Source organism: Antechinus flavipes, chromosome 4 (genome assembly GCF_016432865.1).
Source record: "Antechinus flavipes isolate AdamAnt ecotype Samford, QLD, Australia chromosome 4, AdamAnt_v2, whole genome shotgun sequence".
NCBI lineage: Eukaryota > Metazoa > Chordata > Mammalia > Dasyuromorphia > Dasyuridae > Antechinus > Antechinus flavipes.
Window position 1 is genome coordinate 173,581,917 of NC_067401.1, and position 26,586 is coordinate 173,608,502.

The window sequence follows — 26,586 nt, forward strand, 5'->3', positions numbered from 1 at the left end:
CATGATGTTTTATTGTTTTTAGATAAAGAGAAGACAGTGTTGGTGATTAGGTCATGAGATGCACAAGTCTTTAATAGTAATTGATCATTGATGTTGCTGTTTCCAACTCCTTTCTTCCAAGAACCCTGCCATGACTGATAATCTATGACTACTCTTCCATTAAAGTCATTCAGAATTGTAAGCTTGCTCTTTTTCAGCACATTGGTGATGAGGGTCTTCAAGTCTTCATAAATTTTTTCTTTGATCTCATCAGGGTTCATCATGGTGGGAGTGTATGTACTGATGATAATGGCAAAGTGCTTTCCTGCAAGTGGCATTGCACTGTCATGAGTCTGCTATTCACTCCTTTTGGAAGAAATACAAGCTTATTGAATAGATTTGTTTTAATTGCAGAATCTGTGCCACCACATAGTAAAGGGAAGCCTTTACTATGGCCACTCCAGAAAAATATGTATCCAGTTCTGATAAGCTGGTTTTCATTTTCCAGTCTTGTTTCACTCAGAGCAGCTATTTGGATGCAATACCGGCTGAGTTCTCTTGCAATAAGAGCTGTTCATCTTTCAAGTATACTGGATTTCATGCTGTCCATGTACCAGTGATGAGTGGAATCATGTTTGTGAAAATTGTGTGTGTGTGTGTGTGTGTGTGTATTTTTTACTGCAGGTGGGGATTTCCACCTGTAATAGTAAGCATGCCAGGGTTTCGGTAAAACAGACACTTTTAAGGTACCTTTTCTTGCTCCCTCCCTAGACCAGGAAGTGAGCAGTGTGATTCTTAAAAAAGGCTGTTCAGATATCTAGATGGCTGTTGAATCCCACTGCTATTTCCAACAAGATGACCTTGTGGTCTGGGTTGCCTATGTGCAAGGTTGTGACTATGCTTCCAGTATATCTGCACCTACTGCTTTGCCACTTGCCTAGTGCCACAGAATTTTGAGATAGGTAAAAATGGTAAAATGATATAAGTGTGTAGCAGGTGTTCAGGGAAGATTATTATCTCAGGTGTGAGGTTTGCTGAGCTGTTTTCAGGGCTATTTTCTCCCTTTGGTGTCCACTTAGTTCACCCAACTTTCACCTGTAGTTTCAATATGCTGTAGCATCACAGCAGCCACACACTAGTAAACTTTCTGCAGGCAGGCCAGAACAGGTTTAGGGTAACCAAAGAGTCTCACAACCTTTGGTGAGTTAAGGGTTGTCTATTCCAAGCATGTGAAGACTTCCCCTGATGGCAATGGCTGGATGAGAGCAATTTGTTTCAATGGCCATGAAGACAGTGAAACAGGTATTGTGGAGCACTTAGAGCTTGGTTAGACACCAAAGACAATAAGGTTATTCACTGCATTCTGAATCATCACCAATTGTCTTGACTTTGTCAAGCCACTGGACTTCGATGACTTTGGAAGAGATAGTGAGGCTGACAACTTTGAGCAACATTGCCTCACTTAAATCCAATTTATATGCAAATCAAAAGACATCACCCATACCCAAAAAGGGGCACAAATAATACAGAAGACAGAAGTGGCAAATTGGTCCAGAGACATCCATTCAGTGGAGGTATCCTCCTTCAGGAAGATGATAATTAGGTTCTTCCCAATGTAGTAATTTAAGAATAAGTAATTTAAAGAAATCCTAGAAAGATTGTCTTTGGCCATTGACCAAAGATGTAGCAGTAAATGGAGTCAAGGGATTTTGGACCTGGAAACTGATATTAGAGATAAATCATAGGATTTAAGAATTAGAAGGGTCTATAAAAATTTCTTACCTCCCCCCTTGCCATTTTCTGCTTCTCTTGGTTACATCTGCTTCAAATACATTTGTATTTGTACAAAACCTTGTTAATTTAATGGAATTAAAATTATCCATTTTACACCTTCCATTGCTCTTGTTTATTCATAAATTGTTTATCCTTAATTTGATAGATAATATATGTTCTTCAGATTTCTTTGTAATCTTTCTTTTTACATCACGTATCCATTTTGATCTTGTTTTGTTAAATATCTCTAATATATAAAGAACTTCATCAAATCTATTTGAATACAAATTATTTTGCAATTGACAAATTAACAGATAGTTTTCTAATTAAAAAAAATCAAAATTTATCATTACATGAAAAAATGCTCTAAACATTATTGATTATTAAAACAACTTTAAGATATCATTTTATACCTATCAAACTGGCTAAAATGATTGAAGGGGAAATGTTGGAGGGTATGTGGAAATATTAGGACACTAATTCATTGCTGATGGAACTGTGAACTAATTCAACCATTTTGGAGAGCAATCTGAAATTATGCCCAAAGAGTTATTAAGTTGCCTATACCCTTTGACCTTGCAATATCACTACGAGGTCTGTTTCAAAAAAGATTAGGGAAAAAGGAAAAGAATGTATATATTCCTAATATCTGTGGCAGCTCTTTCTGTGTGGCAAAGAACTAGAAATTCCATCCATTTCATGGGATGTCCATCATTTAGGAAATGACTAAACAAGTTATATATTATATATTGTGTTATATGATTGTATACTACTGTGCTATAAGAAATGATGAGCTCAGTGATCTTAGAAAAACATGGATAGATATACTTGCATGAAATAATGATGAGTGAGGGGCAGAACCAAGAGAATGTTGTGTGTAGTAAACATAATACTGTTTTAAGAACAACTTTGAGAGAAAAAGTCATTTTGACTATTATAAATATCCCAAATTAATTACTAAAGATCTAAGAAGGAAAACACTATCTGTATCCAGAGAAGGTATGATAAGATGTTTAAAATGGTTTTTTACATATATAATATATAATAATATAAATATACATATGAACACATAATATACAAATATATATATGTGTATATATATATATGTATATGTATATATACATATTTGTATTTTTGTCCTGACTTCACTTCCTTGCTCTATAACTTAGAAAAATGGATGATGTATGACTTGGGGAATGTTCTGTCTATGCCTCAGTTTCTGCTTTTGTAAAATGAAGATTAGACTAAGTGGCAGAGAGGAAGCATGATACTCTGGAAGGAATACTCATTTGGGAGGCAGAGGATTATAACCTTGGACAAAATCTCTTAAAGATATCTCTCTAGGGCAGGGGAGGAAGTAAAGGTTAAAAAAAAGTTATAATTTTATTATGTATTTAAAGGGAGTAGCAAGTTATACATAGAAGATTTTCAGTTTCATGTGTAATTATCTTTTCCCCCTATTCTGTTATATCATAGAAATGCTTGTTTTATTTCTTAATTTCAGAATATAATAAATGTTAAAAAAAAAAGAATTGCAAGGTTGCTCAATATAGCTTAGGAATGACTCCACTAGAATGCCACTCTGATGCTAGAGTCAGAGAAAAAGAGAATTTTTAATTTGCAGTGACTTCATCCAAGTATAATGTCTGCATTGGCTTCATTGTTCACCTCATAAAGAAACTAAACTTTCACCAAACCCAGAAGCAAAAGGGTCAGCTGTGAGGAGAATCAGCAGGCAATAGTTTTATCTCTTGCAATTTAAGTTCACTTTTATGGGCAATTTTACACTAAGTGGCTGTTTGGAACAATGACATGAATTGAAGAGGTCTCCCTTTCTGAAAACTTTTTTCTAATTACCGCCAAAGAAGGGCAGCAATTCAATCTATCAGGCTGCACTGACTTCTAAGGTTATTCCTCAGAGTGTAACTAGCATGGTGTAAATGGAACTTTTCCCCACAGCACACACCTGGGAAGTGGGGGGTTGGAAGAACATTCTCCTTAGGTGTCACACTTCCTCTCAAAGGATCTTCTTCCCACACTGTGTTTGGTGAAGGCTTAGATTTTTTATTCCAGATGAGGAAGGGTCAGATTTAGAAGCTGAGAATAAAAGTATTGGACTAAAAATCAGAAGCAGTAGAATTTTGTCCTGATCCCACTTCCTAGTTCTATAACTTAAACTTGGGGAAAGTCCTTTCTATGGCTCAGTTTCTGCTTTTGTAAAATGAAGATTAGAGTAGGTGATAGAGAGGAAGCATGGAACTATGGAAGGAATACTAATGAGGGAGATAGAGAACTTATGACCTTGGACAAAATCATTTCACTTTCTTGCCTCTTTTTTTTTTTTTTTTTTTTTGTCTTTAAGATATAGGGGATGGATGAGATGGCCTCTGAGAGACCTTCCAACTCTTTAATCATATGGTCCATCTTTAAGGTCTCTTTCCAGTTCCAAAGTCCTTGTGATTCCATTTCTAGATGTGTCTTTGGTCAATGTCCAGAGGCAATCTTTCTAGGATTTCTCCTAGACAAGTTATGAACTCTCTTCAGCTAGGAAGAACATAATTATCACTTGCAATATACTTAAAAGTGATTAAGGAGGGGCACAGATTTTATTACAATTTTTTTGAGGCAATTAGGATTATTTGACTTATCCAGGATCACATAGCTAGTAAATATCTGAGGGCAGATTTGAAATTCAGATCCTCCTGACTTCAGGGTCTATCTACTGGGTTACCTCGCTGTCTCCAGTTTGTATTATAATTTGAAGTGCTTTACAGATAATATTTTATTTGATTGTCACAAAACACCTCAGATATCTTATTAGCTCCATTTTGCAAATAGACGAAGAGAGTTTAATTTAGCTTGCCCAAAGTCACACAATTAGTAAGGGTTTGGAGCAAGATTTGAACTTGAATCTGTTGAGTCCTTGCATTAAGTCAGACTAACAACTTTTTTATTAAAAGTAAGAGAATTGGACTTCTTACTAGCAGCTCTTAAAAATGAAGCCGGAATGACTTATATACGACACTATCATTACCAATGAATTTCTATTACCCACAGCTTCCATATCCTCAATACTCAGGTTGCAGAAATCACTAGAAAGTAAGATAAGTCCAGCCTTGTGAAGTCATGCCACAATGAAAAAAGCACTGACCTTGAGTCAAAACACCTATGACTTTAGCTAATTCAGTTCATTTCTCTGAACTTCAGTTTTCCTATTTGTACATGAGGGAATGCCCCTGACAAATGTTGACATTTTGGATGATTAAAAAAGAAAAACCCAAAACCAAATGTAAGATACAGTGAAAGCCATTGTAGAAATAATGCACTTACTCAGAGCAAGGCCAGCTTCAGTGTTCTGTGTTTCAGTTGTTTATTTGCATATAATAAACTGAAAAACTTTAGAAAGAATAACTGGGAAACCATGAGCCCTATAAACTGTTTTTGATTATTGAACAAAGATATATTTCCTTCAGCCAGCAGAAATGAGAATTTGGATATTCATCATAAACCAGAATCTAAAAGTGAGGTAAAATGAAATAGGCAGCATGGGGATGGGGTGGGGGGGTAAAAGAATACATTTCAGATCTGTGTGAAAATGAGGTTAAAGAGGAAAATAAAAAAGAGGCTATAGCTTTCTATATTGGAATTAGAAAGGAAACTCTGTGTGGTCACCTGTTATCATTCAATCAATCAAAGAATATATCAAGTATCTACCATATGCCAGGCACTGTGCTAAACACTGAGTTACAAAAAGAAGCAAAAGACAGTCCTGCCTTTAAGTAACTTACAGTCTAATTGGAAGACTGTGCAAACAAATGGGGAGGATTTTTGGGGAAAGATAATGAGTTCTGTTTTGGACATGTTGAGTTTAAGATATTTATTGGACATCCAGTTCAAAATGACTGACAGGTAATTGGAAATGTGAGGAAATGAGACAGAAAAGAGAATCATCAGCATATAAATGGTAGGAAAAATTAGTTGGTAAAAGAGAATACATTCTTCTTTCTCTGGCATCCAATACAAGAAGATGGAGAAGAAGAAAGGAGATGTTTCCCTACACTGAGATGTTGCTAAGAAGGTGGGAAAAGAAAAGAAAATAGATACTTTCTTCCTTATTACTTGCTTTGACTTGGTGGATAGAGCTCTGGACCTGACATTAGGAAATCCTGGGGTTGTTGTGAGGATAAAATGAGATATTTATAAAGTACTCTGCAAACCTTATAAATGCTAGCTATTATTATTATTAAGCAAGAGGACAAAAAGGAAAGAAGATATTTCTTAGCACTGCTATTTATTGTTAAAGAAGTGAAGGAAAATTCTTAGAGCCCACCTGAAGAAGCAGAAATGGAGAGGCTTTTGCCAATCCTAGGCTAAGGATCTCTGCCATTTTGAAAAAAAAAAGAAGCATAATAGTACTTTAATTGAAAGAAATAGAGACATTGAAAGCATTGGTTAAATGAACTGTCACAGAGGAGTAAGAATAGGATTGGGTAAACAGAAAAAAAAAAAAAGCTTAAAGGAGTGCAGAAGTGGCAAATGAGCATTCTTCTGGATCAGCTCATTCCATTGATACACAATGCTCTGCAAGGAATTCTTTCTTCCCTAGAAAGCTCTGGATTAACCCAGTTTATCAATTGAGCCAAGTGATCCAACACAGGTAGTATGACCAATAATGAGGTTTGAAAATCACTCTTGAGAAAAAGAAAGGACATTAAGAATTGTATTTTATGCATTTAAGTTTCCTTGGCCGCAGATCACCATTATACTTAGTGACTTGAGTTTTCTGTTCATTTTCCAGAGACACTATGCATTGATAGATAGGTAAGTGCCTCACAAATATATAGAAGGTCTTCTAGATAATGTCATTCTTTAACCTATATTTTAAAATGTTTTGATTAAGTAAGCACTTAATAAATGTGTCAAGAGTTAATGGAGTCATCTTGGTTCATTTGCTGAGGGAAATACATCAGTGAGGATTCATGAACTACAACATTAATAGGAATGACTACTTCCTAGAGTTTCACCTAGAATCTTGGCTGAGTGAGTTGTGGCAGTCACCTTTCTCTGCAAAACCTGACCTACTGCCAACATAGTTAAATGCTGAAAAGGGGGAAATGATCCAGCTTCAAATGAGAGGGACTGAAAGCCCAAGCGAAGGGAAAGTGCATTATAAATTTTAAAAAGCTATACTGAATGTGAGCTATGAACACTGTTTCTTCTCCAGTTATCCCTCCTAATCATCAAACACAGAGAATTGCCAATACAGAAACTTTCTAAGAGAGCTGGTTAATGCCTCAAATTAATTTGTCCAGTGTCTTATATGATAAAATAATACATATGTTAAGATAAGAACAGTACTGGCTCTATAGATGATCTCAAAAAATAGACATGCCAACAACAATCTCACTCTAGGAAACAGATACATTACAACCACAGAATATCAGAGTTAGAAAGGACTTCTGTGATGATCTAGACCAATTCCCTCCTTTTAGAGAAGATGAATTGGGGCCTAGAAAGAATCTTGAAAAGTTGAGTATAAATCATTTGGGGAAATAGATCACACTGTTCTATAAGAAATAGAGAAGCTCATGAGCATTGGATTTGCAACCAGAGGATTTGGATTTGATTCCTGACCCTTCTACTTTCCTATGTAACTTTGGTCAAGACATTTGAGCCTCAATTTCCCCTTACATTGTACATTGTACTAGATGAATATGAAAGCCCCTTTCAGCTTTAAATATATGATCTTAGTCTCTCTTTCCATAGATACTATGACCTACCTAGTGGAAGACCTTCCTATATCAGTGAAATCATGGATCCTCTGGGGGAGAAAATATTAAAGAAAAAAAGGACTAAACTGGCAATCAAGATTCTAGGGCCATCTCTGCTATTAGCTAGTTGTGTGAACTCTGCCTCGTCATTTATTATCTCAGTCTTCGTTTTCTCATTTGTAAAATATGGGGCTTGGACTAGATTATCTCTAAGATCCTTTATTACTTTAAGGGTCTATTGTTTTATGGACCTAAAGACTGATTTCCATTCAAGCCATATGCTTCAAAGAGAACGTTTTGTTTTGTTTTGTTTTCCCCCTCCTAGCCTTACTTCTTTAAATAATTTTATTTAAACTTTCATCATTTGCCAGTTAAGTCAACTAATTTTTTACTAAAACCAATTTCACTCATGGATGGACTAAAAGCTCAGTTATGCAAATAAAATTGAAGAGCATGACTTATTCCAAGAATGCTGGAAGAGAGAGAGAGTAGGTTTTAAAAAGAAGAAGGAAGAGGAAAAGGACAAATCAATTGATCCCAATACTTGTAATAATAACTCATAATGTAACTGGCAGATGGATATACTCTGATGGGTCTCCCTCCTCCTAGCCTCGAGGGATGTCTTACATCACCTTATGATGGCCTAGTCAGAGAGACTGTGGTTATTGCAATGCTGAGCTGTACAACACCAGCAGTAATGTGATGCTTTGTTAACAGTAAATCCAGATGTGCTTTTGGAACAGGGAAAAGTTTGCTTATCTGTCCAGACTCATTATTTAGGCAGGAGCTAAGACACCTGCCAGGAACATCTGTGAATAAACTAAAATAAATCTATAAGTGGCATTTATGTCCTGCTAATTTCCCTGAACAGGCCATTTCACCAGCCAAAGGAGACATTTCCAGTGCTGAAACTGAACAGTGAGTCTCTAAACTCAGATTAATGTCACATCTATCTCACTGATCTATTTTTATATTAACCTGAGCTATGCTCCTGTATGGTGGCTTCTGGATTAGGAAACCCAAATTCCAATTGATCCTAGAAGATGCTACCTCCTTCCTACTGACTTGGCAATGTGATGTCTCCTATTTAGTTGCACTGCTACTGTCTCTTTTCAAGACTGAAAGGATTACCATAAAATGAGAGGAGATACCAGTTGGCTTTTAAAGTCTATGAGTCTATTTAGCCGATTAGTTACAGTTAAATCCAAGGCAGAGAATTTATCTAAGCACCAATGTCACCTCAGAATAGGAATAGTTTTGGGAAATCAAAAAATCATATTCTGTACAATCTCCAGTGACCAGAAGTTATTTTAAATTGTTTTCCATTTAGCAAATAAAGGCTTAAAATAAATTCTTACATGAATTTTGAAAGTTTTTGTCCTTCAAGCTAGCTTCCAATCACATACTTATCTTTTATATTTAGTGTCCAAATCTAGGCCTTTGAAACATTTGAAAAGTCTTTTGTATGGCTTTGTGCCCCTAAACACATTTTTTAAACTATAAATATATCTCCTGTGCTATATCTAGAATAGAAGAACCTAGGTTCAAATCCAAGTCCTGCCATTTATTACATGTATGATCTTTGGCAAGTCACTTTTCTGGGTCTAGTTTTTTAATTAACAGATAAGTATTGGAGCCATCTCCATCCAGAAAGAAGACTGGGGGAACGGGATGTAGATCACAACATAGTATTTGCACCTTTTTTGTTATTGTTTACTTGCTTTTTTTCTTTCTTTATCATTTTTTTCCTTTTTGATCTGATTTTTCTTGCGCATCATGATAAATGTGGAAATATGTATACAAGAATTGTACATGTTTAACCTATATTGGATTACTTGCAGTCTAGAGGCAGGGAGTTGGGGGAAAAGAGGGAGAAAAACTTGGAACACAGGGTTTTGCAAGGATGAATGTTGGGAACTATTTTTGTATGTATTTCAAATGTAAAAAGTTATCATTAAAAACAAAAACAAAAATGAATATTGGACCAGAGAAATAACATCTAAGGTCTTGTTATGCTTGAAAATTATTATTGTGTTTCTATATTTGTGATTGTACAATGATTCTATTCAATCTGTAATCATTGATTGATCAGTAGACTCTTATACCACTCTGGTCCAAACTCTTTCCTATACAAAGAATCTTTACTTAGCTTAATCAGGAAAATGAAGAAAACAAGAAAAAAGTGAAACACTTTCCTTGATAATTTAATAATGAGAATCTATGCTACTTGCTTATGGGGTCAGAAGAAAGTCTTCTGGGAGGCAGTTAAGATATAGCAGAAAGAATGCTGATTTTGGAGTTAAAATATCTAGATTTGAATCCTGTCCTTACCACTCACAACCCATATGACTGTGGACACCTCACTTTTCCTCTCTGCCTCAGTATTCCTGTAAGAATGAAAAGGATGGACTAAATGATTTCTAAGGTCTTTTAAAATTTCAAACATTTTTATTTCTGCATTTTGGTTGGGTTTGTGATTTCACTGATATGAGGAATTCTCTCTCTCTCTCTCTCTCTCTCTCTCTCTCTCTCTCTCTCTTGTCTTCTCTCTCTCTTCTGTCTCTCTGTCTCTCTGTCTCTGTCTCTCTCTCTCTTTCTCTCTCTCTCTCTCTCTCTCTCTCTCTCTCTCTCTCTCTCTCTCTCTCTCCTGTCTTCTCTCTCTCTCTGACATGAAGATAAGCAATACTCTTAAAGGTGGAACACATATTACCAACTTGCCCAAGTCCATCTAGCTAATATATGTCAGAGGGAGAATTTGAACACAAGTCTTTCCGACTCTAAGGCCAGTTTTTTGTCCACTCTATTATGTTTCCTGTCTTTAAGCATGAACTAAATTAATTCTGTTGACCTGATTATATTCTGTCTTAGGGAACTTAGCAATTTCTTTTGTTTTGATTTGTTTTCTGTATGTTGTAAGTTTTGGAAGTTTGTTTTCCAAACTTTCCTCAATTTCTTCAAGAAATTCTCTGAAATTTATACGCTCTTTACATTTTGTTTTACCTGAGCTAAAAGTAGCATACACAATTTCCATGGGATAAGGGGGGCAGTAGTTAGATCTACCTTGGTATAAACCAGCAACTGAGTTTATCTTTTTAATTCACACAAGTGAAGATGTAGGGGTTGCCTCTCCATTGGATTACACTCTTATCAAAACTTCCAGCATGAAAAAATACAACATATATTATGCTGAAAAGTCCAAGAGTATCCATGAAAGGAGATTTGAGATCTTTCTGGGAGTGGCTTAAGATATTAGAGTTGGGTTGAGGTATGAGAGCATTTCATCACACATATACTTGTCTATGTAGTTATTGTATATTCCCAATATGGGGTAAAGTTCTTGAGTTTTGTTTTTGTCTTTGTATATTCAGTGCTCAGCACAGTCTTACAAGTGGTTTGTTGAACTGAAATAAAATTTCTATTTAGAACAATCTCTTTTTGAGACCACCAAACCCAATGACCCCATCTTTACTGATTTCTAGATGATACCTTTGCTGATCAATGGATATAGAGTTGTGGAGAAGATGGAGAGATGTGGATCGGGTGATAATACAATTAGATTGATTTGGAATTGATTGAAAGGATATATTAAAAGAGTAGTTGTTAATTATTTTATGTTGATATGACAGAAAGTTTCTAGTATTTCAGAGATGTACATGAATCTGTACTTTTAACATTTTTTAAATCACTGATTAGGAAAAAGGCATAGATGGCTGTTCATTAGATGTGTGGATAATAGTAAGCTGGTTAGGAAATTTTACATATTGTATAAAGACTCAGGATTCAAAAGAATTTTTATAGGCTAGAGTATTAGATTGAATCTAATAATGTAATGCTCAATAAAGATACACATAAAGTCTTACATTTGGGTATAAAATTTTACTTTAACAAATATAAGACAGGAGATGAATGGTTAGACAATTGTTTTGCAAAAGATCTGGGCTTTTTTTTTTTTTTTAGTGGATTCATACTCAACATAAGTCATCAGTATAATGTTGAAGCCAAAAAAGTGAATGAATTAAATCCAAGGTTGCAATCATAGTGACATAGCTTACAAGATTTGGAGGGCAATAATCCCTCAGTATCCTGGTCTCATCAGACTTTATCTGGAGAATTATGTTTAGAAGAAAGACACTAATATAATAGAGAAGGAAACCACAATAGTGAAGATCCTTGAATCCATTGTTATTTGAGGATCAATTGAAAATATAAGTGATGTTTACCTTGGAGAAGAGACAGGAAAAATGATAATATTCTTCTAGTATTTAAAAGAGGTGCTAATTTTTCTGTTTACCCAAAAGCAAGAATCTAGGAGCAAAAGGTTTAAGCTGAGATAAGAAATTTTAATTGGTGTCAGAAAGCAAAAATCCCAACAACTTTCTAATAATTAGAGTGACACAAAGGTACTTTTTGTACCTTTGAAGACTAAGGGTCTTCAAACAAAAGATGGATGGTCATTTATTGGGATTCCTTTTATGTGTAGAATACACTGACATCTATTTTTAACTCTCCAATTCTCTGATTTTTGTGATCTTATCCTAATAGCTTATTGGGGATGTATGAATAGAGTGGTATATTGTCCCTATGCCACATCTGTGATGATGAAGTTAAATGTCTTGCCCAATTTCTGGATTGGGCATTATAGTTTGCACCAATGCCCCTATATTCAGCCTGAATGCCTTTTTGAAGCCATAGATATTGATACTACAAGTCTACCATGTTTGTATAATCACTTGGTACAAAATTAATGGTATACAGAATGTTTGCAACTTAGCAAACAGCCTCCCCAAAGCATTTTCCTTATCTTCCAGTTTCTGACTCCTCTTTCTCAGCTGCTTCAAGAAATTCAGAATCATGAGAAATGTTTCCTTTTTGTTATTTACAATAATTTAATGGCTATGCTGTTCATACAATAAAAACAGCAAGATTCTATAAAAAGACTGATTCTATCTCCCTGCACTAGTGAAGCTTTTGTCTTCCTTCAGCACCCTGTATTGTGACAGCTCCAAAACCTGGGCCTCTTATTTATGTATATTACCTAGAAGGAATAGGATTGATAATATTATGCAGCACTGACCCTAGGCAAAATTGCAAAACAGACAACATTTATATTGAGCTACTTTCCACCTGCTTCTACTTCAGTACTTATTTCTTTCCTTTTCACATCTTTAGTCCCTACACTTCAAAATGAGAATAATAATACCCATACTGAGAGAATTGAAACAATCAAATGAGATGCAAGAAAGCTTGCATGCCAAGCTTTTTACAAGTCTTAAAGAAATACAAAGATTTGATCAATTATTATTGTCATAATTTTACTGAACTGGGGGACTTGAGTCTGTTATTGTGTGGGGAAAGATTCAAACAAAGATGGTGGTATATAACAGAAGAAAGGCAGGGCAAGGATTCAAATCCTGATTTAGCCCCTGATATGTGACTTTCTACAAGCTTCTCTCTGAAATTCAGTTTCTTTTTTATGAAATGAGTGTTGGACCAGATGACTTCCAAGGTTCCTTCCAGCTCCAAATTTATGCTTTTAAAAGCATTTTGAAGGAGAAAGGAAAGAGCAAACCTCATGAATACATCTAGAACTGATAATCCTTTAAAATGCACAGTGGGAAGTCAGACTTCATACATAATATGCTAACTGGTAAGGTTATTTGAAAAGAGCAACAACTCTGAAAGAATATGTTTAATTCATTTGCCAGTGATTTGTATATTTTTGTGTTTAGTATACTTGGGTGGACCTTTGGAAAAATACCAATGGAAAGCATATTTGAAAGAGGAGTGAAACCACAGAACAGAAGTCTCTATGTTATTCTTCCTACTCAGTGTTCCTATATTTACTTCTGAATGACGTTTTTTTCTCAGCAGCCCAACGCAATAACATCTAATTGTCTAGCCTTCTACCTTTATCTACAGACTTATTTATAATAGCTAGGACAGAAGTAAGCCTGAGGTCTAACATTTTTGACCTCAGGCTTAACTTACACATGGCTTGCTAGAATGGATCCAAGAAGCATCCCAGTGTGAGGAATCCTAAAGAAGCCTTGTTGATGCACAAAGTCCCATCAGGATCAGGGAAGCAGAGAAGAGCTGACCTATACAATTCAGTCCAATTCTATCAAGCTAATATTGGCCAGATATTGAACACAAATAATAGAACTTTACTGCATTTAGACGTAAGACCTTGTTTAGATGGAAACTCTCTTTGAATAACAGGATATATATATGGCCTTAGTGCATTTTAAAATTTTAAACATGTCTGCTCTAAGAAAGAATGATGTGGACATGTACGATAGAAAGTTTTAGCCCCAAAATTTAAGCAGAACACCAGGAATTCTTCTTAGTGCTCACAGATCTTAGTATCTTTGGCTTGACTGGACCCTCCAGAGTTCATGCTTTCCAACACACATTACTGAATAACTGAGACCCCTTTAGTGCCTCTTTGCAAGGGAATGATTCTTCACCTCTAGTTTTGTAATAATAGACTCTTCTACACACTCACCTCTGCAACTCTTTCAAGGACACAGTGATCTTCAGGTTATGGCCCAGGACAAAGAGGACAGCTAAGATGTCTGCCCACTGTACCATCTCACCCAAGGGCCCTCCTTTTAGAACTCTTGGGCTAAACACATCCCCAGATTCCTCTGTCAAGAAACCAATATGGATGAGGATCTAAAGCCAAGAGAAAAGACAGTGGATCAGTATTAAGAAAAAAAATAAAAGCTTTATCTAGATTTACCCTATCTCCATGGATCTGGGGAAGTTGATCAATAGCAGATGACATCTCTAAATTAAAATTGATTTCTTATGTGGCATCAAAGTAGATAGTTACCAAGAAATAGATGGGGAAGCCTTATAAGCAGGGTAAAAGAAGTTGTCCAGAGTAAACCAGATTATTGCTGCTCCTATAACTAATAGCAGCTATGGGCTAGAAGCCACATGCCCCACTCTTCTCCTAAGCTTTGGGAGTGACCTGTCCTAATTTAGGCACCATTCTATCTGCTTGACTTTAACTCAAACTTCAATACAATTTCATTTATGAAATGCCTGCTTGTCCCAGGTAATTAAGAAATCCATACTTTAAGTAGGTACATTGGGTCTGTAGTACTAATCCTTCATTTTGCTTTGTTGTATACTCACTGTGAGAGGAAGTTCTTTACTCATGAGGACATAGAACTCCATTGCAATAGCCCAGGCAGTATAAGGACCATAATAGAAGTCTAAACTTAGAGGCTCTGAAAAGGATCTCTCAGAACATGCAAAGTGTGTGACAAGTCAGAACTAGTTTGAGGAAGCTAACTACTTATGGGCAGAAGGGCGAGGTGAGAGACAGTGTTACTTGTCTTAAGTAATGGGTATAGGTTTAAGTATGGGAGTTGGTGGTATTGAAATTGGGGTGTGACAGGGCAAGAGCATAGCTTCCTGACAGAGTATGAATTTCCTGGTATAGTTCCAAGGAAAGTCCTCCCCATCTACCTGTTTCTGGTCTCTCTCAGCTCCCTTTAGCTTTGCTTCTAGGCGCTGTGCTGCCAGAACCCAGTGAGTTGCCAACTGCTTGATTCTCCTCTTCATGAAGATCAATGACTCTTTCCCACTTCCAATCAGTTCCAAAAGGTGGGAGAGATTGCTCCTGAAAGATGCCTATAGGGGATGATGTGGAGGAGATGGTATAGACATTGATGCTTAGTGTGGAACAATTGTACCCAGCATTTTAGGGGGAGGGAGTGTCTATTAATTTCTCATTATCCATCCATACTCTAGGATACCCATCCTATCCAATCTGGGCATCTTGTCATCTGCTCACCAATTATATATGTGCCCATCTTCCTTTTTGACCTCTTGTGCTTGTTTTGGAAATAATAAATCAATACTATAATAGCACCTGGAAATTATATAATAATCTATGGCCTTATGGCTTCACTCACAATAACTATAATGGTTTACACCAAAACTCCCTAAAAAATGGTCACAACTTTCATTTTAGAAGCTTCTTGAGGGTAGAGATGATTCCATTTCTGCATTTGTATTACCAAGTCCTAAAGGACTTAATGTTTACTGATTGACCATTAGAACCTGGGTTCCCTTAGACGTCTCCAACCCTGATAAGGAGGACATCTTTAGAACCATGGTTGCTACTCAAGATTTAAAGTGCAACTAGATTCTGGGACAGGAATAGAAGAACAAATGAGCAGCCCTGGCACTAAGGATCTAATTCAAAGTGTTCTTTTCAGAACTAGTCTCCTGTGATTTCCAGGCCTTAGCTGTGGGATTGGACCAGTTATAGTTGTACTTAAAGCATTATACCTGTACTTAAAGCAATTGGGTTCACTATAAGATGGGTCTCTAGGGCTCCCACCTTAAAACCTGCCTATGAGTGATCTAGACTGTCCCCATGTCTGGACATATCTTTTAACCAGAGATAAGAAAGGAAGTAGATATAGACAATTGACATAATAGTTTTTAATTGGACATGGACCGGGCTTGGACTATATATATATAAATATATATGTATGTGTGTATATATATATCTCACCCTAAAGATTCTACCTCACAGACTCATCAGGTCCCAGAATCTATAGGGCTTTCTGCCTAAAAGGGTCTATGGCAGTGGAGGAAGAGTAGGAACTAGTTAATTGATTCTACTATGGGGACAATTTTGTTATGCAAAGCCTTTACCTGGACTTCAGGGAGGGGCTTGGGGGCCGGTAACATTGCTGTTTGATTCCTCCAAGACATTAAGGGACAGAACCATTCTACTTCACTGAGGTAAATTAAGAAGGAACACTCTGTGCCATCCACACCAAAGAAGGCATAACAGGGATCAGAAGTCCATCGAGCATGCATCCACTGCAGAAAAGAATGGAACTCAGAATCAAGAGGATAAGCTCTAATCCCTTACTTCCCAATATCGACCCAGTTATCCACAGTAGAATCGGTTGACTTAATTATGATGGAGAAAATCAGGAGACTTTGCAGTAATTAATTACAACTTTAGCTCATCTTTCAGTAACAAAGGTGAGTGAGCCAAGAACAAAGTAGGAATTAGGAAAAATGGGAAAAAGGCAAGATGAGGGCAATACAAGTATTTTACTTATGCTTTCCCCTTATAGAAGACTCGATAGTGACGTGGAAGGACAGGATAATTCTTCCTTAAACTCCAGAGGCATCATGGTATAGTCAGAAGAATGCTAGCTTTGAGCTCAGAAATTCTGGGTTAAAATCTTAGTTATTATATGTGTGTGACCTTACCTCCACTGGCCTTAGTTTCCTCTTCTGTAAAATGAGGGTACTAAGGTCATTCAGCCTTAGATCGATGATCCTTGGTTCTCTTAACCTCCTGACAGAGTTCCAAAATGTGGTCAGGAAGGTCTAAATTAACTATTTTTAAAAAGCATTTATGCACTAATTTTCATTTCACCCTCACAATAACTCAGTGAGGTAAGTTCTGACTTGACAGATGAAGAAGCTGAATATGGGAGATGTTAAGTAATGCTCTATGGTCACAGAGCTACTAAATATCAGAGATGATATTAAACATATATTTCTCCTGATTATAGATGAAGCATTCTTTCTACTTTCTTCTGAGAACAGTTCTACTCACCATAAGGGTAAACCCTGCAGATAATGTATCCTTTCTCCTCTCCCCCAGATGGATGCAGAATGGTTATATTCAGTGGCAATCTGGAATATTTAATGGGGCAGCCATTTCTCATATTTTATTTCAGATATTAATAGAGCTGTTATAATAAACCCCAGTTGCCAGAAAGAATGGACTGGAGCAAGAGGGCGAGGTTAAAAAGGTAATGGTAAGAGAAGGAAAGAGCAGGAAAATTAGAATATTACCTTCTTGGAGTAATCCTGAGCATAGCCACCATGAGGAAAAGCAATTTGTCTGGGACAATGGTTTGGAAGGAATATAGAGTTTCACATATCTCTAACATCTAACTGACTAATTCCACTAAGGAGAGGAGGGATGAAAGATTGATCATGAGGAAGCACTTCTTTTTGTTGGAAATTTTGTATATATATTTTAATTTGTACTAAAAACAATCACATTTACTAAGAATTTAATAGGGAAGTTTGACTTTTATGGGAGTATCTGAGTGACAGGTCAACAGAAAAAAAAAAATTAGAGAAGTGGTCAGAACTGGAAACCCGAAACCAGTGAAGTTGAGGATTGCAAGTCAATAAATTAAAAAAAAAAAATCCTTTAAAACCATACAAGACACTCTGGATACAAAAGCAAAAAACAAGAGTTCCTGCCCTCAAGAAGTTTACATTCTATAAGGGACAGAAGCACATTAATACATGTAAATAAAGACAAAACTCATCAAAGTAATTTCAAAGGAGAGCATTAATAGCAGGAAAGGTAGCTAGAGTACCAGACCTGAAGTCAGGATGACTTATCTTCCTGAGTTCAAATTTGGTCTCAGACATTTACTGCTTGTATAATCTTAGGTAACTGACTTGTTTGATTTACTATGTTTGATTGACTCCATTGAAAGAAATGATGAACCACTCTAATATTTTTGTTTAAAAAAACCCAAAATGAGATCAACAAATAGTTGCACATGGAAGTGATTGCTAAACTGTGATTTGAAGGAAGCTAGGAATTCTAGAAGGTAGAGATGAGAAGGGAGCACATTCCAATATTAGTCATTTCTATTCTATTAATGAGCTAAGAGCTAAAGATATTTACTTAGCAAATTGGAATTTAATGGACTCTCAAAAGGCACTCAAAAAGCTTTGAAACATGAAAATAAGAGCAATCTGTTTTTAACAGTCAAAGTTAATTTCAAGTGGAAAGGCTTCAGTGACAGATGCTGTCCTCCACTGAGGCTACATGGACATTAAAGGATTATACAAGATACAAGCTTAGAACAATAGATGAAGAAGTCAAATTTCACTGAAGAGGGGCTTTGGGCATATGAATATGCCCAAAAGAAGCCTAAATAGGAAACCCACCACTCCTATTCTTTTATACAACTTTCTAGACAATTATACTATAAGCTATTCTTCAACCTCCTCCTGCCTGCTATACATATTTACGTCTTTTTTTTTTTGTTTTGTTTGTTTGTTTTGTTTTGTTTTTTTGATACCTGGAATACACTTCTTTCTTGTAGGCCTTTTTCATCGTTTTTTTTTCCCTCTAAGACCTATATTAATTATTCCCATGAACCCATCCCTGACGTCTAGAGATGAAAACAACTCACTCCCCTCATTTTTTTTCTTTGGTACATGTTCCTTTTTTTTGGCGGGGGGGACCCCTCCTTTGCTCCTACTACTTTGCACCATTCTTTTTTGAGTTCATGCTAGATCTTGCCACCGCTAATCCCCAACTCCATTAGATTATGGATTCTGAGGGCAGGAATTTTGTCATTTTTTGCTCTTGTACTCCCAGTATCAATCATAATGATTTATATATAGGCTTTTAATGTCTGTCAAATTAAAATGAAATATATATCTTTAACAAAAATAAAGATAGGATTTACAAGGAAGAAGGTATAAATGTCCAAGACGGAGATGTTAGAAGGTTAGTATGGAATGGCCTAAAGTCTATCCACTGGAAGACTCTGATGTGGGTGATGTAGACATCACATGATGGTAGGCACCAAAAGTTGGGATTTGGTCATGTGAAGAATTCATGATTATCATTCTCTTTGGCAAAAATAGATTTATATAGGGAGGAGGTTACAGATAAAATGAAGGAATATACTAGACACCAGGAATGGAAAATATGAAATTGGGAGTTGGGATAGCATAGGAAGGGTTTTAATAATTAATGATGGAAAGGGACATAGCAACCCAAAAAAGTAAGCTATAAGGAAGAGAAGTGGAATCAGGAGAAATACCACAAGGCATGGTGGTATTAGGAGGTATGATGTGGCATGGGGGAAGGGGGAAGGAGAAAAACACCATGAGGTAGAGTGGCAGACTGACCCAAAGGAGAGCAGCAGTTTTTATAGGGAAAATTCAACCTCAGGGACATGACTGGGATTTCTAATAAGGCATGGCAAGTTGAGGCTGCTCAAGACCTTTACAGAGTGTGGGTCTCAGAGGTTTGATATAACTTGGATTTCTGACTGGATGACCTCCCCAGATGGTAGGACCACAGAGCTAAACTTATCTCAATCAGTACCTTCTGCCTGCCTGCTAAAGGATTAATTTTTATCAATTCTTCAATTTCTCTCTACTAACCACAGCCAATATTGAAGACCTTATCAACTTTTTGAGGCTAGGTTGGAAAATGTCAAAGTCTAGAGGGCCACAGGTTTAGAAACAGGGAAAAATCCAAGAGAGTCAAAGATAGCTACAGAAATGGAGGTGAAATAGAGTCCAAAGCCAGGGAGGCAATTTGAAGATCCCACCTAGAAAGAAAACTACAAGAGGAGATCCTAAAAAAACTGAATATCTCATGACATTTAAATACAGTCATCCTCAAGCCTAATCTGGGCTACGAATAAGATGTCTTATAAGGTCCAAGTAAATTAGGCCAAATCAGACCAAGTCAGAATTGTATCTTGTGTCACATGCTATTTCATTTTTAAAATTTATTTTATTTTTAGTCCATGGAATAAAAATATTCCTATAACACAACATAATATAATTTAAAAAGATGATTATACATAAAATTACTAATCTATTATGGTACAATTTACCATTCTTTAAAAATATATAATAAAATTATCATCAAAATTTCTTTTTTTTTCTTAGCAAAATGATCATTTAAAATCTTTGAGGTAATTGTGAATTTGTCATAGAAAAGTAATTCTTCTTAATAATGGTGATAGCTGTGATGGGGTCTGATGAATTTCCAGTACCCAGATGTTATGGTTATAGTAGTTTACCAGTTCCAGAATCTGTTGAGAGCTAGTATTTCTAGGGTGGTGAATCTCATAGGTATAGGTGTGAGTAAATCCACACCTGCCTAACATAATATTCCAGATGATACAAATAGTGTTCCCCTGGAACTTTTGGGGTGATGGGAGGGAAACTCTGAGGAGCTCTCTTCTGGGAGAGACCTGCCTCAGGGAATTAAGATAGGTAGTTTCATTCTGGTATCTAGGTGGGACTGGCTACACCCTCTATTGAGTAACTATACCTTCTATTGAATAGTTGCACCCTCTATTGAGTTGAAAATTAGTCCAGGATCATTCCTACTTAGCTCAATCTTAAGTGGTCTCATTCAACTGGAAATCTAGGCCTGGAAGCAGTGACACTATTGAAGGAATCTCATTCAATTGAAACTTCAGTCTCAGATTTCCTATTAAAAGGTAATTTTAATTACCTTTTCCTTGCAGAATGTCCGAAGCAAGAATATGTCTTGTCAAGGAACCTCTCCTGGAATAGTTGTCTGCCAGGACTCTAACCCATTGTGAAGAGACCCTCTTCTCAGTGAAACCTTTTTGCTATTTCTCTGCCAAGACCTTGTCACTCAGAAGTCTGTCTTCCTAGCAAAGCTGGCTTCTGCACCAACAATAAAACTTTCTTTTTTGCCACTAATATATGTCAGGTTCATGAATTCTTTCACATTGAACCTGTGCCAACCAGAAGAGGAGTGTCACACCTCAACTCTCTGCACTGCCACTAACTGCATCACAAATAAAACCAGCAGGGAGAATTAAGATTTAAGGAGTCCTTGCTTCCTTCTTTTTCTATAAAACAAGTGTGCTGAGGTGCAAAATATTGTGTGTGTGTATGGGGGGGAGGGGGAGGGTGGCAGAGAGAGATGAAGGGAGAAAAAGACAGAGAAAAAGACAGATACAGAGAGAAAGACAGAGGGAAGGAAAAAGTGAGAAGGAAGAAAAGAAAAAAGGGAGGAAGAGACTGAGAAGAGAGAAAAGAGAGAGGTAGAGACAGACATAGAAAGAGAGAGAGAGGGAGAGAGAAAAAGAGAGATGCCAAGAGAGAAAGGAGAAAGACAAAGAGAAGGGAGAAAGAAAGAAGAAGGAGAGAGAGAGAGAGAGACAGAGGCAGACATACAGAAAAAAACAGAGAGATAGAGGAAGAGAGAAAGAGAGAGGGAGAGAGAGACAGGGAGGAAAGGAGAGAGAGAAAAAGAGAGACAATCAGGCAGGGAAGGAGGAAAGGAGAGAGACACAGAAAGACAGAGGGAGAGAGAAACAAAGAGAGTAGGAGGGAGGGAGACAGAGAGACAGAGAGACAGAAAGACAGAGGGAGAGAAAAAGAAAAGGAAGGAGAGTAGAGAGAAGAAGAGAAAGAGACAGAGACAGAGAGAGACAGAAACAGAAACAGAGACAGAGATACAGAGACAGAGAGACAAAGAGACAGAGACAAAGAGAGAGAGGGAGAGAGAGGGAGAGAGAGAGAGAGAGAGAGAGAGAGAGAGAGAGAGAGAGAGAGAGAGCACAAAAGCTTCAACAAGGGACATTTTAAAATTACTTCTTTAAAATGCACATATTTTTCATGCTGGAAAATTCCATTCCCCAAGATACATAGGTATTATTTTGTGACAAGTCTGGTTGCATAAGAAAGCACAAAGCCTCTCTTGAACAATAACACTCAAGGGATCCAATTTTCAAACTTTGCCCAGGGCATACAATTGCCTTCTCCTAGTCTTGCTGAGCAGGAAAGGCTGAAAGAAGTGGGGATGTAGTTCATTGGATTAACTCAAGCAACAACATTAACAGAAAGTCCTAGCTAGAAGGGCCCTTGGGAATCATCCAGCCTAACCCTTCATTTTACAAATAAGGGAAATAAGGCCCAACGGGTTAAATAATTACCCCAAAGTCACAAAATCAGTAGATAAGAGTAAGGACTTGAATAATAATTGCAATAACTGACATCTATTTAGTGGTATTTGTACCAATCCTATGAGTCAGGCATCATTCCCATTTAACAGATGTGGAAACTGAGATGGAAATGGCTTGTTCAAGCACACAGCTAGTGTTTAAAACAGAAGACTTCAAGTCTTGTTGATATCAAATGAATTTACCATACCATATAGCAATGATTTCAAGAGAGGCAAGGGCCTTTCTCAATGTACCTACACAGGCAGCTGACTTTCAATGCTTCCCACTGAATTATTAAGCAGTGACATATGCCATTTCTACCTAAGATCTCATGTGTCTTTTCTTTACCATGGTTATTGTGGTGTATTGGAAAGAACTCTAATTTGAGGAGAAAAGGGATCAAAATCTTGATTTAACATATTCCTTGTATGATAGGAAAATGACTTCATTATTATGGGCTGCAGTTTCTTACTAAATGAAAAGGTTACACTACAAGGTCTCTTTAGGCTTCAAATTTATGACTCTATTTTCTTGTTCTTTTTTCGTATCACCCAGACTTCCCTGGGCTCACTTTTATACAAAAGTGAGGTGGGTTACTCTTTTGAAAATGATAGGAACTGTCCTGCTCTTTGCACCAGTATTTAGCATTTTCGGAAACCTCCAATATAATTTTATTTTTATAATGCCTCTCTTAAATAACTTTGACTGAAGAATCACCCACATTGTTCTTTCCTGCCTCCCCACAGAATATTTTCCTTAGGGCATTTGGGTTTTACTTACCTCTACCTTTCCAGAGCAGTCTGGATATTTGGGGTCATTGGGCACCTCACATTGATCCTGTTGACCTTCAGACACTGGGAAGGGATGGTCAGAGGAAAAGGCATATAATATGGAAAGATAAGGTTCCCAGTCATATCCTGCTCCCCAAAAGGAAATAGTGGAAGGTGGTGGTGGACAGGTGGAAGGTGGAAGGCAAATGGATTTTCCTAGCACTCAACTTCACAAAGTAGAACTGTAAGCATCTATGCTCAAGGGATTGGGTCAGGAGATTCATGCCATTCCTCTGCATGATCCCAAGCTATGTCCAGCTAGCAGATGGATAGTACTTCCTAGAGGTGTTTAGCCTTGCCCACCCCATCTCCTACTCCCTTACTTAGGAACTGAATTTCACTCCTGTGAATATTGGTCTGATGGGTAAGCAGGACAGATGCTGGTTCGGTAGTATCTACTCACTCATTTATTAGGGAAAATGTGGATTTAGATATTGGCGGCAGGCCAGACTTTACCCCATTATCATCTTGTGGAGTTGAATGGGTATTGTCTAGAGGAAGCTTAGGGTATTTTCTACTCTCTTTCCTGGCACCATACATGCATATTTAATTCAATGGTCTCAAAATCTTTTTGAGCTCAAGTCTCTTAGGCAAAACTCTTGGAGCAGATCTTATCTCTTCTCAATGATCTCATTCAGCTCTTTAAGATAAATATATGTTGAAAGCATAAGTGTTAAGAGCAGCCAAATTAGTAAACAGATTGTCCCACACCTATCCTATCCTCAATTTGTTGCTCATTCAAATTTAAGACTTCTCTTTCTATCAGGGTTGGGGGATGCTGGGAACAGGATAGATTTGCTATGCTAAATCTAATGAGATAACCACTCCTACATCAATTGTTACCAATTCCTTGAAGCTCTTCCAAAAAGTCCCAACTTTGGGAAACTTTGTCCAATAACCTAATCTTATGGGAATTTGCTCAGGTATGAGGCAGAGATTGTCATCACCCCTCCTGAGGCTCTATTACACAGAAATCACTTAAAGATGGAAAGGGGCTGGGATAAAGGGAAGACAAATATCTACAGCCAGAAACTGGTAGTGGGGCCCACCCTTGTTGTGTAGGACACTGTTGCGTAGGATTTGATCCACCTTCATGGCAATGTCAGAGACATTCTGGGCAATGGCTTGGATCTTCTCCATTAACTTGGCACCTGGTGGAAACCTGAGCAAAGAAGGAAGTATGAATTATAAGCCTGTGGAAAATTCATATGTACCTTCTCAAGGCATCATTTCCCAAGCAGATTTTTTTTTTACAAGCAATGAACTCCATGAGGCAAGTAAAGGATCCAAGCTCTAGGCTCATATATATCCTCAAATATGAGAATTATTAAAGTCAAGGATGGGAAAATGGAACTGTAGTCCCCAGAAAATGCTGAAGGATGGTTATAACAATAACAATAATAACTAATATACATATATATTGTTTTATAGTTTTCAGTGCTTTACACACTTTTATTTGAAGATAACTATGACAACTGTGTGAGATAAATATAATATAAATATTAAAATCCCCATTAAACAGATGAGGAAACTCTCATTCATTGAGTTTAACAAAATTTCCCAGGTCACACAATAAGTCAGTGCTAAAGACAAGCTTTTAAGGAAAGCCTGAATCAAAATTTAGTACTTAATTCATTTTATTAACCCTGATAATACTACAGGTATAAGGGATATATGTAGAACCATATGTTTGGGAGCATTTAAAAAAAGTTTTTGTTTATCTACTTTTTAAATATCACCTTTTTCCCAAAATATTCCTACTTTCTCCCCCAATTCAGAGAGTTATCCATTATAACAAAGTTTTGAAAAGCAGTTTAGCAAAACTAATACAACAATTAAGTTCTATAATATATACATTATATTACATCAGTAGCCCCCCATCTCTGCAAAGGAATTGCATTCTCATTCTTACTTGTAGTAGTCATTCATTATAATTGCAGTGCTATTTCATTTTTTTTTCATTTACACTTTTGTAATCATTGTACATATTATTTTCTTGATAGCTTATTTTATGAAGTTTATATAATTTTTCCATGCTCCCCTATATACTTCATATTTATTATTTCTTATAGAGCTGTATTATTCTAAATATTCTATCTCATTCATGGGTCAAATTTTTTTGGCTATTTCCCAACTGATGGCCATGTTCTTTAATTCTAGTTGTTGCTACCAAAAATACTGCTAAAATATCTAATTGCATAATAATGTTGTGCCACAGTTTCCTTTTATTGTTCTGCCTCAGGTTTCCCTAAATGATCCTGCCTCAGTGTCCCTAAATTGTTCTGTCTCAGTTCCTTAAATTCTTCTGCTTCAATCCCCCTGGTTGCAAACCTCTCCTCCCCCCACCCCCCCTTTCCTGTTCATTAGGACTGAGATAATTAGGTCTGTGGAGTTCTGGCCACTGGCATTCCAAAAGAGTCATAAACTATAAATGTATAATCTCAGATAAGGGGGAGTTCAGACATCCTGGCTCCTAAGTCCTCCGAAGTTAACAAGAATTTATAGTTCTCACACCCCCTCCCACCCTGTCAGAACCAGATTGATGGTCTGTTCATGGAACTTTACCAGTGTTTGGACTCCACCCCTTGCTTTTCTCTCCCTGACCTCTGGAGCCATATATAATTCAGTGGAATCTCACATTCAAAACTGATACCGAATGCTTTAAGACATCAACCCTGGGCCTAAAATGGATCATTTAGTCCTAGAAAATCTCTCCTCTCAGAAATACAAATAAAATATTAAAAAGTCTCAAATCTCTATCTTGCCTCAGTTTCTCCAGCATTGCACTAATAACAACAATAAAATTACATTTATATTTTGCTTTATGGTTTATGAAACATTTTATAGTTGTTATTTCATTTAATTTTTGCAAAAATCCTGGAAGGTAGGTACAATGATTATTTCCAATTAACAGATGAGGAAATTGAAGCTGAAAGTAGTAAGGAACAAGCCAGAATCAACAGTTCATAATTACCTAAGGAGGAATTTGAACTTAGGTCTTCCTCACTCCAAGTCTACACAATCTTATCTACTACCTTACAATGACCATAAATGTATAAAACTTTTTGAGTCTTTGACCTCAATGTAGTATATGTCTAACAGTAAAATCTCTGAGCGAGAGAGAATGGATGTTTTAATCCCTTTCCAGTGTAAGTGTAACCTCTCATTAAGTATGCATGATCTGAACCCCAGTCCACACATGTTTTGGCCTCTTACTAATGAATGAAGAAGCCATGAAAAACAACTCACTCTAAGGAGCTATAAGAAGTGAGGAAGGAGAGATTGCTTCTAGTATACTTTTTTTCCTAAGCTTCCTTTTTGTTGGAACACAATCATTGCTAGATCCATTCCTTGGACTTTCATTGAGAGAGTAGAGAAATTTTTTGTGTTTTTCTATTCTCTAGAAGCAACTTTGAGTACATATTTGCTTCAATGAGCCTGAGATAGGATCTCAAGTTTCTAGTTGCCTCTTCTATT

General features: G+C 36.7%; 1 protein-coding gene across 3 annotated transcripts in view; it reads right to left on the bottom strand.

The window, feature by feature from the left end:
* Positions 1 to 26,586, bottom strand: part of MGAT5B (alpha-1,6-mannosylglycoprotein 6-beta-N-acetylglucosaminyltransferase B) — a 132,793-nt gene that overhangs the window by 45,638 nt on the left and 60,569 nt on the right. For all 3 annotated transcript variants that reach the window (XM_051995522.1, XM_051995520.1, XM_051995523.1), the window contains 5 exons: positions 24,159 to 24,271; positions 23,060 to 23,133; positions 16,203 to 16,373; positions 15,003 to 15,167; positions 14,029 to 14,198 (listed from right to left, as the gene is read on the bottom strand). In XM_051995522.1, coding sequence (XP_051851482.1) covers positions 14,029 to 14,198; positions 15,003 to 15,167; positions 16,203 to 16,373; positions 23,060 to 23,133; positions 24,159 to 24,271 — 693 coding nt within the window. The remainder of the gene's footprint in view (positions 1 to 14,028; positions 14,199 to 15,002; positions 15,168 to 16,202; positions 16,374 to 23,059; positions 23,134 to 24,158; positions 24,272 to 26,586) is intronic.